The sequence below is a fragment of the Myxocyprinus asiaticus genome, chromosome 8 (assembly GCF_019703515.2).
Source record: "Myxocyprinus asiaticus isolate MX2 ecotype Aquarium Trade chromosome 8, UBuf_Myxa_2, whole genome shotgun sequence".
Lineage (NCBI taxonomy): Eukaryota > Metazoa > Chordata > Actinopteri > Cypriniformes > Catostomidae > Myxocyprinus > Myxocyprinus asiaticus.
In genome coordinates this window covers 17,267,501-17,281,773 of record NC_059351.1, presented here as the reverse complement: position 1 = coordinate 17,281,773, position 14,273 = coordinate 17,267,501, and the positions used below count along the sequence as shown (strand labels likewise).

The 14,273-nt window shown below is 40.6% G+C and overlaps 1 protein-coding gene across 1 annotated transcript in view; it reads left to right on the top strand.

The window, feature by feature from the left end:
- Positions 1–14,273, top strand: part of LOC127445109 (receptor tyrosine-protein kinase erbB-4-like) — a 342,336-nt gene that overhangs the window by 182,563 nt on the left and 145,500 nt on the right. Inside the window, exon 3 of the mRNA XM_051704908.1 lies at positions 12,585–12,771. Within this exon, the coding sequence (XP_051560868.1) occupies positions 12,585–12,771 (187 nt within the window). The remainder of the gene's footprint in view (positions 1–12,584; positions 12,772–14,273) is intronic.

The window sequence follows — 14,273 nt, the reverse complement described above, 5'->3', positions numbered from 1 at the left end:
AGGGCAAGTTACATTATTTATGGAGTTATGGAAGGACAAACTTTGCTTATGACATGCATTGTTATTGAAATGAGTATGCAATGCTGCTTAATTTGGCTTCCCAAATTGTGTTTTTTTTTTTCCTTTATGGATTTTTAATACTTGCCAGTGAAAGCTAGTTTTGAGCAAATATGTGCAGTGTCATGTCGCTTGCCACATGGAGCAGAACAAATAGATTGTGTTTAACAATAGCGATGACATTTATATTGCGTATTTCTTGGGTTTGAATACAGAACAGGCTGTGCTTGCACATAAAGATGCCTTTGTCACATTCTGTTGTCTGAAAATGTATGATTATGACCCTGAAACTGCTTTCGCTTCTCACTGTGTGGTGCTGTCGACTGCGCTCCTCATTCTCTTTCTCATATCTACCCATGAAAATGATTTCCTCTCACTTGTAACTTGAGATGTTTTGTTTGTTCAAAATATTCCCCTGTTACTTCTTTCACTATCATGTGTTCAATAATGCTGTGTGCAAACTTTCATCATGTTTTTTTCAATTGTGACATCACACAGCCAATGAAACAAAAAGCCATCAGCACTCCACATATTCACTAATTGCTAAGATTTTAGACATGGAATTTGTATTGCTCAGCAACACAATACGTCCCTACTGTAATAGTGACTATATAGCCCTGATGAAGGATACCATATATCAACAACAATTAACATAACTTAAATGAATAGTTCAGTAGTTAAATATTTAAGTCCTTTTTTACTATAAATTCTCCTCCCTGCCCAGTAGGTGCTGATATGCACTAAGAATGTGAATCGTAAAAACCACAAAAAGAAGAATGTGAAAGTGAAAGTGGAGAATTATAGTAAAAAAGGACTTAAATATTAATCTTTTTTTTTTTTTTCACACTTATATCACTTCTGAAATTAATGATGATAAACACTGTTCATACTGAGTCATATGGCTTACTTTTATGCCACCTTTTTGTGATTTTTGGAGCTTCAAATTTCTGGCCACCATTCAGTTACATTGTTTGGACCAACAGAGCTGAGAAATTAAATTAAAAAAGAAAGTCATGAACATCTGGGATGGCATGAGGGTACGTAAATAATGAGAGAATTTTCATTTTTGAAAAGTCAGAAGTGGGTTACATTAGGTTGATTGGGTTGGTGTAACCCAAAAAAAAGTACTTTTAGTAACAACTGTGCATTTTCATTTTTGAACAGGCTGCATCTTTTAAACATTTAGTTTTTTGATATATGACAGCATTGGGCACCTCCTATGTGTGTGATCCTTTGAAGATCAGCATTCATTTATTCATAGTGTGTATCTCCTTTATAAATCACTGCATGAAGTTTTACTGAAGTTTGTATGCTTTTCTGTGACTTTTATGCTGGGAAGAGAATGAACAAAATATAGTCACAGCAGTGTGTAAAGGGAACAGTGATACGTTGAGAAGAATAGTGAATAGGCTACTTTGCCCATTGAAGTCCAGATTGCTCAAATATATAGCTGAGGCATTTCGATGACTGAGATGCTGTTCTCAATGTGACCCTCCACTCAGGTAGGATGTGTATGTCTTCCAGTATAACTTGTTTCAAATGTTGCACCAATTTGTACCATTTCAAATTCTCTTGCAAGGAAAATTATAAATATAGGGTGAACAATAATGTACAGTTTATTTATATTACATTTATATTTTAGTTAAATACTATTATAAACAGTTTTTTTTTTTGTTTGTTTTTTTTTTTCCAGCAAAAATGAAAGGCAATACAAAGGGAGTACTACATTACTTTGATGTATAAATACTTTACATTTTAAATAATATGACTTTTTTCACATTGCGGCAATCAGACAATTACAATGACAATACTTTTCACATTGTGAAAATGAGGGTAAAATGTGCGTAATTGTCATGACAATAATGTCACAATGCAAAAAATCATAAGGGCCCTAAAAATAAGCTTTTTTATATGTGCAAAATAGAATTTCTTATGTATTACCTTTGATTTTGAAGTACAACACTGAGAGAAAAAAAAGATTTTGGGGATAAGTAAATATAGCAGAAAAGATTTAGTACTTTTTACTTGAATCAGTTAATTTAAGCTTGAACTAACAAATATTAAGCATATTCTACATCTGTACTTAGTTCAGTCATGTAAAAAGTAAAATCTTCAACTTATAAGTAAATATTACTTAATATTGTTTTTTATACTTACAAAGATTTGTGCTAATGTTCCCAGCATCCACCAATGCATGAATAAGTAATGAGGTAGCATGATCTTACTGCTGTCCTGTCTTATAACACTGTCGTTGTTGTTGATTTTGTTGTCACATTTAGCAACTTGTTGTTTTATGATGTCTGGAGTTTTCTGCTCAGAATTACCAGTTTGTGCTCCAAATTGGTAAGACTTTACAATAAAGTACATTTGTTAAAATTAGTTAATGCCGTAGTTAACATTAGTTAAATCATTAGTTAACATGAACTAACAATTAACAACCCTTTTTACAGCATTTATTAATCTTGGTTAATGTTCATTTATATATATATACTGTATATATACTACTAACACATTTCTCAACAAAGATGTATATGATAATATTCTTTAATGCAGTAGTTAACATTATCTAATAATGATCAATGTCTCTTCACAGCATTTAATATTAATTTTTAATATAAATGTATGCACTTATATAAAGTATGTTGCATAGGTCATTATTGGTTTGCTCATTTCAGTTGAGTAGTAAAGCTAAATAGGTAAACGGATTTGGCTTGCAGTCCACAAAGGAGCGGGACTTGAGCGCAAGACCCCCGTAATGACATTCATTGGAGGAGAAAAAACAAATATTATGCCGTTTTGTGAAACTTATTGTAAAGTGGAAACCACTTGTGCATTAATTAATGTGTTACTAATGTTTGTTGACACTTAATTAATGATAGATAATAAAGTATGTATTGGGCATATTTGTGAACCTTATTGTAAAGTGGAACCATTTGAACATAATGTGTTACTAATGTTAGCTGACTCTTAATTAAGGATAAATAATGATAAAATATTTACTGTGCATATTTGTGAACATTATTGTAAAGTGGAAACCATTTTAACATCAATTAAAGCGTTACTAATGTGTGTTAACTCTTAATTAATGATAAATAATGATAATAAAGTATTTATTTTGCATGTTTGTGAACCTTATTGTAAAGTGTAACATATTTCAACATTACCTAACATATTACTAATGTTTGTAGGCTCTTTACTAACATTATTTAACAATGAAAGAAATTTTGTTTAATAACAGTTCAAACTTATACGAAAGATGACACCGCAGCTTTTGAACCGCACTGCCAAGCATCCAAATTACTTCTCCTCACCCTCAAAAATAAGGACTTTGCTAATTCTGCTGCATTGTGCTTCACGGAAACCTGGCTGAGTGAAGCCATTCCGTACAGTGCATTACATCTACCGGGCTTCCAGCTGTTCAGAGCGGATCGCACCGCAGAGTTAACGGGGAAAACGAGAGGCGGTGGAATGTGTTTTTGTCAACGAATGTTGGTGTACAGATGTAACAATGCTGAAGAAGATATGCTGTCCTAATTTAGAGGTGCTCTTCATAAACTGTAAGCCTTTCTACTTGCCGCGGGAGTTTTCCTCGTGTATTCTTGTGAGTGTTTATATTCCTCCACAGGCGTGTGTGAGTTCAGCGCTGCAACAGCTGGCTGATCAGATCACAGATACGGAGCAACAACTCCCCGACTCACTTATTATTATTCTTGGAGATTTTAACAATGCAAATCTCACACATGAACTGCCCAAATACGGACAGTACATTACATGCCCCACCAGAGACAGAAATACAATGGATCATTGCTACACAACAATAAAGGATGCATATCACTCACACACAAAAAAAGTTGCACATTAATCTGTTTTGAATACTACTATTCTAATGCTAGTGAAACGTTGTAATATGGCACTTTTCGTACCACTATCTCCTTAAGATGATTTGCTTATATTTTCCTCTTTTGTAAGTCACTTTGGATAAAAGCATCTGCCAAATGAATAAATGTAAATGTAAAAGTTCACTCTTCCCCATGTGCAGCTTTAGGACTCTCTGATCACTGTCTGGTTCATCTTCTTCCGACCCACAGGCAGAAACTAAAATCAGTTCAACTGTATTAAAGACTGTAAAAAGATGGACCAATGAAGCAGAGCTGGAACGATAAGCCTGCTTTGACTGCACTGATTGGAGTGTTTTTGAGCTCCAGCCACAGACCTGGATGAGCTCACAGATACTGTGACATCATATATCAGTTTCTGTGAGGACATTTGCATTCCTACTAGGACTTATACATAAAACAATGACAAACCATGGTTTACAGCAAAACTCAGGCAGCTTCGTAAGGCCAAAGAGGATGCTTACAGAAGTGGGGATAAAATATTGTACAATCAGGCCAAATACAGACTGACAAAGGAGATTAGAGTGGCTAAAAGAAGCTATTCGGAAAAGCTGAAAAAACAGTTCCCTATCTGTCACTCACTCGACGTTGTGTCGATGTAGTGACACTAGGGGTCACTCTTGGGAGCTCTGGTCTTTGAAAAAAGGCCAATGAAAATTGGTGAGCTGTTTTTGCATACCACTCTCCCGAACATACGGGTATAAAAGGAGCTGGTATGCAACCACTCATTCACATTTTCTCTTCGGAGCCGAACGGTTGTTGTTCACTGAGCTGAATTCCCACAGCTGTTCATTCACCTCTGCTGGATCTGACGGCGCATTTCAGCAGCTTCTGCCCCCTCAGTACTGGTGCACTGCAGAGAATGCCCCTGGGCGCTGCGGCAGAAATAAAAGAGTATATTCTAAAAAAGAGTATATTTCTCTAAAAGAGCAGCACACACAGAACGTCTTTTTAAAGACGCATCTTTTTAAAGATGCCTTTCCGTTTGTGTGTTATTCCTGGTTGCAGTCATTATCTCTCGCCTTCTGACGGTCACAATCACTATCTTTCATGTCTGGGCGCTACCCACGTGGAGACAGCGTTCGTGGATGGATCATGTACTCATTGAGAGAACATGACCATGGCAACGTTGCGGTCGCGGCTTGCCTTCGTAAGAAAGCAAGCCACCTCAGCGGCTCCCTGCCTCGGTCCTTCTACCTACGGGTATGAGGCCAGTGCGGCTAGCACTGGGGGCAATTTGGGGACCCCAATGGGACCACCTCTGCCGGGTATCCCCCCACGGACCTCCCATTACCCAGCACGGCGAGTTCGACCTCTTGTTCGGAACCCGAGCGCAGCATCGGAGAGCGGGCTCATCCAGTCGGATGCGGAAGCCTCAGCTGGGCTCCCCCCTCGGGTATGGTCGCCCAGTCACAGGCTGATGCGGAGATGATGGACATGCTTTCCTGGGCAGCCACAAGCGTCGGGCTAGAGTGGGACTCTCCACTCTCCCCTGAACCCTCTCGGCTCGATGATTGGTTCCTGGGCTCGTGGCGCCACTCACAGCCACGCCCCACCCCAGTTCCTTTCTTCCCGGAAGTGCACGAAGAGCTGACAAGGTCATGGGAGGCACCTTTTACTGCCCGGTCCCGATCTTTCAGATCCCCCGCCCTCACTACCCTCGATGGTGGGGCGGCCAAGGGCTATTTGGCGATCCTCCCGGTGGATAAGGCGCTCGCGGTGTACCTATGCCCACAGAGTGCCACCACCTGGCGTGGGCGCCCAAAGCTCTCATCCAAGGCCTGTAGGTTTACGATGGCCAAAGCCTACGGAGCCACTGAACAAGCCGCCTCCACCCTGCATGCCATGGCTCTCCTGCAAGTCCACCAAGCCAAGGTGCTAAAGGAACTGCATGAGGGTAGTTCCACCCCGGGATTGATGCAGGAGCTGTGCTCGGGACCGACCTCACTCTCCTGGCAACGAAGGTCATGGCGCGGTCTCTCAGGCGGAGCGCCACCTTTGGCTCAACCTAGTCGAGACGGGAGAGGCCGACAAGGCACGGTTCCTTGGCGCCCCCATTTCCCAGGTTGGCCTGTTTGGCGACACCGTCGAGGATTTTGCCCAGCAGTTCTCGGTGGTGAAGCAGCAGATGGAGGCTATCCGGCACATCCTGCCCTGGCACAACTCAAGGTCCCACACCCCGTCTGCTCGTCGCCAAGGGCGTCCCCCTGCGGTGACTGCACCGGCTCCGCCGCAGCCCGCCCCCTCCTGGACGGGCCCGCGGCTGTGTTGGTACATCAACTGCCTCGAGTTGTTGGCAGTTCTGCTCACCCTGCGGAGGTTTCAGCCATTGATCCAGGGCAAGCATGTGTTAGTTCTGACAGACAACATGGCAACAGTGGCATACATCAACCATCAAGGCGGTTTATGCTCCCGTTGTATGTCACAACTTGCCCGCTGTCTCCTCCTCTGGAGTCAGCAGCACCTCAAGTCGCTGCGAGCCACTCACATCCCGGGCGACCTCAACACTGCAGCAGACGCGCTGTCATGACAGGTTACCCTCAGGGGAGAGTGGAGACTCCAACCTCAGGTGGTCCAGCTGATTTGGAGTCAATTCTGGCAGGCACAGGTAGATATGTTCACTTCCAAAGAATCCTCCCACTGCCCGCTCTGGTACGCCCTGACCGAGGCACCTCTCGGTATAGACGCGCTGGCACACAGCTAGCCCCCTGGACTACGCAAATATGCATTTCCCCCAGTGAGTCTACTTGCACAGACCCTGTGCAAGGTCAGGGAGGATGAGGAGCAGGTCGTCCTGGTAGCACCCTACTGGCCCACCCAGACATGGTTCTCGGACCTCACGCTCCTCGCGACAGCCCCCCCCCCCCAGTGAATTCCCCTGAGGAAGGACCTTCTTTCTCATGGGTAGGGCACCATCTGGCACCCGTGACCAGACCTCTGGAATCTCCATGTCTGGCCCCTGGACAGGATGGGAAGAATTAAGTGGCCTACCACCCACTGTGGTAGACACGATCACTCAGGCTAGGGCCCCCTCTACGAGGCGCCTGTATGCCTTGAAGTGGAGTCTGTTCACTAAGTGGTGTTCTCCCCGACACGAAGACCCCCAGAGATGTGCAGTTGGATCGGTGCTTTCCTTCCTGCAGGAGAGGTTGGAAGGGCGGCTGTCCCCCTCCACCTTGAAGGTGTATGTAGCTGCTATAGCGGCACACCATGACACAGTGGACGGTAAGTCCTTAGGGAAGCACGACCTGATCATCAGGTTCCTGAGAGGCGCCAGGAGGTTGAATCCCTTCAGACCGTGCCTCATTCCCTCATGGGACCTCTCTGTAGTTCTTCAGGGTCTACAGGGTGCCCCTTTTGAGCCCCTGCAGTCAGCTGAGCTTAAGACACTCTCTTTGAAGACTGCATTCCTGAATGCACTCACTTCCATCAAGAGGGTAGAAGACCTGCAAGCATTCTCTGTCAGTGAAACATGCCTGGATTTCGGTCTGGGCTACTCTCACGTGATCCTGAGACCCCGACCGGGCTATGTGCCCAAGGTTCCCACGACCCCTTTTAGGGATCAGGTGGTGAACCTGCAAGCGCTGTCCCAGGAGGAGGCAGACCCAGCCCTGACGTTGCTGTGTCCGGTGCGTGTTTTACGCATCTATTTGGATCGCACACAGAGCTTTAGAGTCTCTGAGCAGCTCTTTGTCTGCTTTGGTGGACAGCAGAAAGGAAGCGCTGTCTCAAAGCAGAGGATCACCCACTGGCTCATTGACACCATAACAATGGCATATCACACCCAGGACGTGCCTCCCCCGGCAGGGCTACGAGCCCATTCTACCAGGAGTGTGGCGGCCTCCTGGGCCTTGACCAGTGGTGCCTCTCTAACAAACATTTGCAGAGCAGCGGGCTGGGCAGCACCCAACACCTTTGCGAGGATCTACAATCTCCGGGTGGAACCGGTTTCGTCCCGTGTAGTGGCAGGCACAAGCAGGTAAGTCCAGGACAGCTGGCCGTATGTATCGCTTGCGCATAGCGCCTTTCACCTCCCCTGAGCTGAAGACGTGCGCTGTTGACTCCCAGTAGTGTTCACAAACTGTGTTCCCTGGATGATTTCCTCCAAGCCCTGTGGCAGATGAGTTTGCAGAGAAACTCGCTGCCGGCTCAGTACATGTGCTAACTAAGCCCTGTACTGGGCTGGGTGCTCCGCATGTGTTGGTTCCCCATAGGTAACCCCATGCAACATATATCTTCCACTAATTCGTTTCCCTGTTGGTAAACTGCGTCTTCCTTGGGCAGAGGCCCCTCTGCCCCAGTCACCATGTTTGTAAAAACTCCTCCCCCGTAGGGTAGGACCTACCATGGGACTTCTCCACATGACATATTTCCGACAAAGCTCGGCAAGACCATGTGATGTATTTCCACTCAAAAAGCACAGGGCCCTAATGGTGTTTCACCCACTTGTCTAAAATCCTGTGCTGATCAGCTGGCCCCATCTTCACACAGATATTCAACAGATCACTGGAGCAGTATGAAGTTCCCTGCTGCTTCAAATGCTCCACAATCATCCTCGTCCCAAATATGATAAATAAAATAAGATAAAAGGACTTAATGACTACAGACCCATCGCTCTGATGTCTGTGGTCATGAAGTCATTTGAAAGACTGGTGTTGGCCCACCTGAAGAACATCATTGAACCCTTTCTGGATCCCCTTCAATTTGCTTATAGAGCAAACAGGTCTGTGGATGATGCAGTCAATATGGGACTGCATTACATACTTCAACATCTGGACAGACCAGGGACTTATGCAAGGATACTATTTTTCAGCTTTTAACACCATCAACCCCGTTCTCATATGGACTAAATTAACCCAGCTCTCTGTTCCCAGCTCTGTCTGTCAGTGGATCACCAGCTTTCTGACAGACAGGCAGCAGCTAGTGAGAATGGGGAAATTCACCTCCAGCACATGTACAATCAGCACTGGTGCCCCCAGGGATGTGTGCTCTTCCCACTTCTCTTCTCCCTGTACACGAATGACTGCACTGCCAAGGACCCCTTTGTCAAGCTCCTGAAGTTCGCAGACAACACTACAGTCATTGGCCTCATCCAAGATGATGATGAGTCTGCATACAGAAGGGAGGTTGAAAAGCTGGCCGTCTGGTGCAGTCAAAACAACCAGGAGTTGAACATGCTTAAAACAGTGGAGATGATAGTGGACTTTAGGAAAAATACCCCAACACTGACCCCACTCACCATTCTGAACAGCACTGTGGCAGCAGTGGTGTCATTCAGGTTCCTGGGCACTACAATCTCACAGGACCTGAAGTAGGAGACCCCCATAGACTCAATTTTGAAAAAGGCCCAGCAGAGGTTGCACTTCCTTCACCAGTCGAGGAAGTTCAACCTGCCACAGGCGCTGCTGATACAGCAGTCACTGAGTCTGTTCTCTGCACTTCTATAACTGTCTGGTTTGTTTCATCTACCAAGTCAGACATCAGAAGACTTCAAAGGATAGTTCGGACTGCTGAGAGGATTATTGGCGCTCCCCTACCCACCCTGCTAGAACTGTACACATCCAGAGTAACAAAAAGGGCTGGTAAAATCACTCTTGACCCCATTCACCCAGCACACTTCCTTTTCAAACGGTTGTCCTCTGGCCGGAGCTACAGAGCACTGAGCAACAGAACAGCTAGGCACAGGAAATTTTTTTCCCTCAGGCCATCCACCTCGTGAACAGTTAAAACTGCCCCCAAATACTTTCCTTTGGTCAATACAACCATGTGCAATATTCAGTCCATCCATTCCTACTTATATCCATATTTCATTTATATTCTTTAACATATCCTACCTCTTCTTCAATACATTACATCACCTGCACATAACTGTATATCTGTATATAAAATATTCTAACAACATTATTGTGCTATTGTATATTTCTCTTTTTATATCTTATTTTTTATTTATTTTTTATGTCACAATATGTATATACAGTATGTCTAAATTGATATATTTGTATGTATGTATACATGTTGCATGCTCTTGCACTGGAAGCTTCTGTCACCATGACAAATTCCTTGTGTGTGTAAGAATACTTGGCAATAAAGCTCATTCTTATTCTGATTTTTATTTTAAAGTGAAAGTAATTCACACATTGCTAACATTTGCAGGACATTTATTGGCATTACATAGCGAAGGTAACAGTCATTAAACTATTGAATCACTATCTAATCAACAATCAATACTGCATAAATAGTTCTGAGAACATTGTTCTGCACTGTGCAGAAAGGGTGGTGTTCATTGTTAATGTTAGCTAATGCATTAAGTAATGTTAACATTTACACCTTTTTAATGTTAAGAACTTTGTTAGTATATGTACACATTAACATTAACCAATATTAATAAATGCTGTAAATAAGTGTTTTTTATTGTTAGTTTATGTTAACTAAGGCATTAACTAATGTTAACAAATGTGTTAGTACATGTATTAATTAACATTAACCAAGATTAATGAATACTGTAAATAAGTGTTGTTCATTAATTAATGTTAACTAATGCATTAATTAATGTTAACAAATGCAACCTTATTGTAAAGTGTTACCTCAAAATGTATCCACTGAATGTTACCGTCATTGTGTGTTGTTCCTCAGGTGTTGAGATCTGCTATCAAACATTTCCTACGTTGTCTTATGATAACGTACCCTCATTGGGCTATTTGAAATATGTCTTAAAAGTGTATAGCGTTGTATGACAATTACGTATACATTTGAATGTCACTGAGATCCACTTTAGATTAAAGTTACATTTACTCATTGAACAAAGATTTTTTAAGTAAAATTTACTTGATGAATAAAGATTTTTTTAAGTACAATTTACTCATGTATTCATTGCTTATTACATTCTAAAGCTAAATAGATTTTACTTATAAACATGTGTGCAAAAACTTGCAAAAGAAAAAATAAGTAAATCTTACATGCTGTTTTTTACAGTGAAGGACTAGTACATTTAATTGACAGGCTTTGTGAAAATCTCCTAATAGATTTAAAATGAATGCATTTATGTCAAAATACAAAGCTCCTACATTTTATATAAGTCTGTGTGAGTTCGTTTATGAGTATATGAGAACTTTAAAGCCTTAAGCCTTAGTTCTCTAGTCTTATGCATTCGTTTTGCAAGGTATTCATAGAAATTAATTTGCTAAAGAAAACTCACAGCTGCTGTGCTTATGCAATAGTTTGTGAAAGAGGTGTTTGCCAAACTCCAATTTTAAAGAGAAAAACTTCACAGACATATAAACCAGCTTAGACCTCATTTAGGAATAAGTTGTGCATTGTGTAATTTGTTCTGATTTGTCCAAATCAATTATACATTGCAGTGCTGAACTCCAATTGCAAATACAGAACAATCATAATCACATTATACAAGTCCTATTTAAATAAGGCTGTGTTCTTAAAAAAGTCTATTAAAAAAATCAAAAGCAAGCTTGGATTTTTCTTTATTATTTCTTGTTGGCTAAGGCGCTGGTCCAGTGATTTCGTTTAATACTAAAGAAGGGCAGAAAAAACAAATTAATGTCAAAGTAAACAGTGTTATGCGAGGAGGTTGCAAAAAGCAAATAAATCCTTTAATTAAATAAAGTACATTAGAACTACATTATAAATTCTGCCTATGGCCTGAAGGCATGTCTTACATTTTGGAGGATAGTTGTTTTGTTGCAAGGTAACTGAAATTGATGCTGACAAAAACAAGGCTGCAGACGCATTAGTGGTGTTTGCCAAGGCAAGCTTTACTGTTACTATTGCTCATACTTGAACAAACCCCTAACACTAATTATATAAGAACTTTCCATACCTTTTTAACCATAACCTTTGAAGTCAGATGTCCTGTCCCAAATTTGATTTAATACTGATTTATAGAAGTGTTCCTGTATGGACGTCCAGTTTACCTGACTGTCAGGTGACAGCTGTCAGTTCTTGCTTGTTCAGCTCTTCAGATGGATCTCCCCATGACGACAGCAGCTGTGTGTGTGTTTGTGTGTGGTAATAATAATAATAATAATAATAATAATAATAGTCATATCACTAAATATATTATTATTATTATGTTTGGAAGAAAAGATAAATAAAAAATAAATACATAAGTAAATGTATGTCCTAATTAGGTAAATGTCCATAAATAAACAAACAAATACATATCCCTATGTCCCTATAAGATAAAAATGTAGTTCGTTTGCTTTGTAATAACATTATACTATTTTAATTATTCATTTCTTTTTTCATTCAGTTTTAACATAATTTATTTATTATTATTTTAATAATCATTTATTTTTAGCTTTTATTTGTTTTTATATTTAAAAAATATGTATTTCTGTATTTATTTATGCTTATGTTTATAACCACATGTATTTATTATTTTATAAACAGAAATATGAATACATATGGGCAAATTATTACAAATATACTGTACATTTTGCAGAAAATGAATGATGTTTATCTTATTAGATCATTTATTTAATAATTTATTTACATTTTTTTTTTTTTTATGTCAATTCACACTTAAAAGTCACACTTATTTTTGTTTTAAAATAGTCATATTATGTCATTTTTTCTCATCAATAATTGTGTTTTGATGTCTTTGTATCTCTGCAGTCTATCCGGGAGGTGACAGGTTATGTGTTGGTGGCTCTGAACCAATTTGACTATCTTCCTCTTGAGAACCTGCGGATCATCCGTGGCACTAATGTGTATGAAGGACGCTATGCGCTGGCCATCTTTCTCAACTACAGACGAGATGGCTACTTTGGTCTTAGACAACTCGGACTCAAGAACTTGACAGGTATAGTTTGCTTAATTGTGTCTGCAGTTATAATAATTGTGCATTTATGTCATGCTGGAATTATTGGAATTAGTGTAATTACATGTTTCTGACAAGTAAAAACTGTTCACGCCTTCAATTTGGAAACTCTTTTATGAAATCTATGACTTCTCCCACTTATCGGTTGTGATGTTATGTAAAAAAAAAAGGGTGAGGTGGGCGGCGGTTGTGGGTGGTTGGAAATTAGATGGCTGGTGGAGTTCAGGCCGCCCACTTGGCTGTGTGATGCTGCTGTGAAAACGCTCACTCACTGTCATCTGGTCCGGTGTCAAAAGTGAAACCAGCCAAGTGAGACCCAGCATGTGTGCGATACAGACTGAGAAGGACCTGGATGTTCAGCGAGATGCAGACAGGTATACTTGTAGAGACTGAACGTCACCCAGAAAAATAATAGTTTTGTGATTAAACAGCAAATTAAACTTCTGCATTCAAAATATTTTATATCTGTATGTAAAGTTTCTAATAACGCATTGGCAATGTACACTTAAGGAATAGTTCACCCGAAAATGAAAATTTGCTGATAATTTACTCACCCTCAGGCCATCCAAGATGTTTCTTTCTTCATCAAAACAGAATTAAAGATTTTTAGGATTTCATTTCAGGCCTCCTCCTTTAAACAGTGCAAGTGAATATACTCCAATTTTGACGGTCCAAAATGCATATTTAGGGTGCATCAAAATAATCCACACGACTCTAGTCGACAAATAAAGTTCTACTGAACGCAAATGATTGATTATTTTTAGAAACAAAACAATACTTATATACTTTTTAACTACAAATGTTCACTTCCGTACATCTCTGTGACGCCCGCTCATGAGAGGGATGACTTAAGCTCGTTGGTAAGGTCACGTGTCACGTGGAGGAGGCAGGAAGCGCGTTTTCTTGATGAAAAAAGAAACTCAGATACATCTTGGATGGCCTGAGGGTGAGTAAATTATCAGCAAATTTTAATTTTTGGGTGAACTATTCCTTTAAGTTTCTCCTGCCAATAAAGTTGGATATAAATTGAATCTGCTCATTTAATCCTATTATATAAAAAGTCCACTGTAAAATGCAGAAGATTTTGCACAACTTTTAATTACAGCATGTCCACTGATTTTATGACATGTATACATATACTTGTATCAAAGTTTTAATGTATAGTTCACTCAAAAATGAAAATTCTCTCATCATTTGCTTACGCTCATACCATCCCAGATGTGTATGACTTTCTTTTTTCAGCAGAACACAAATAAAGACTTTAAAAAGAATATCTCAGCTCTGTAGGTCCATATAATGCAAGTAAATGGTGATCAGATTTTTGTAGCTCCAAAAATCACATTAATGAAACATAAAAGTAATCCATAAGACTTCAGTGGTTAAATCCATATCTTCAGAACCAATATAATAGGTGTGGGTGAGAAACAGATCAAAATTTAAGTCCTTTTTTATTTTTTTTACTCTAAATCTCCACTTTCACTTTT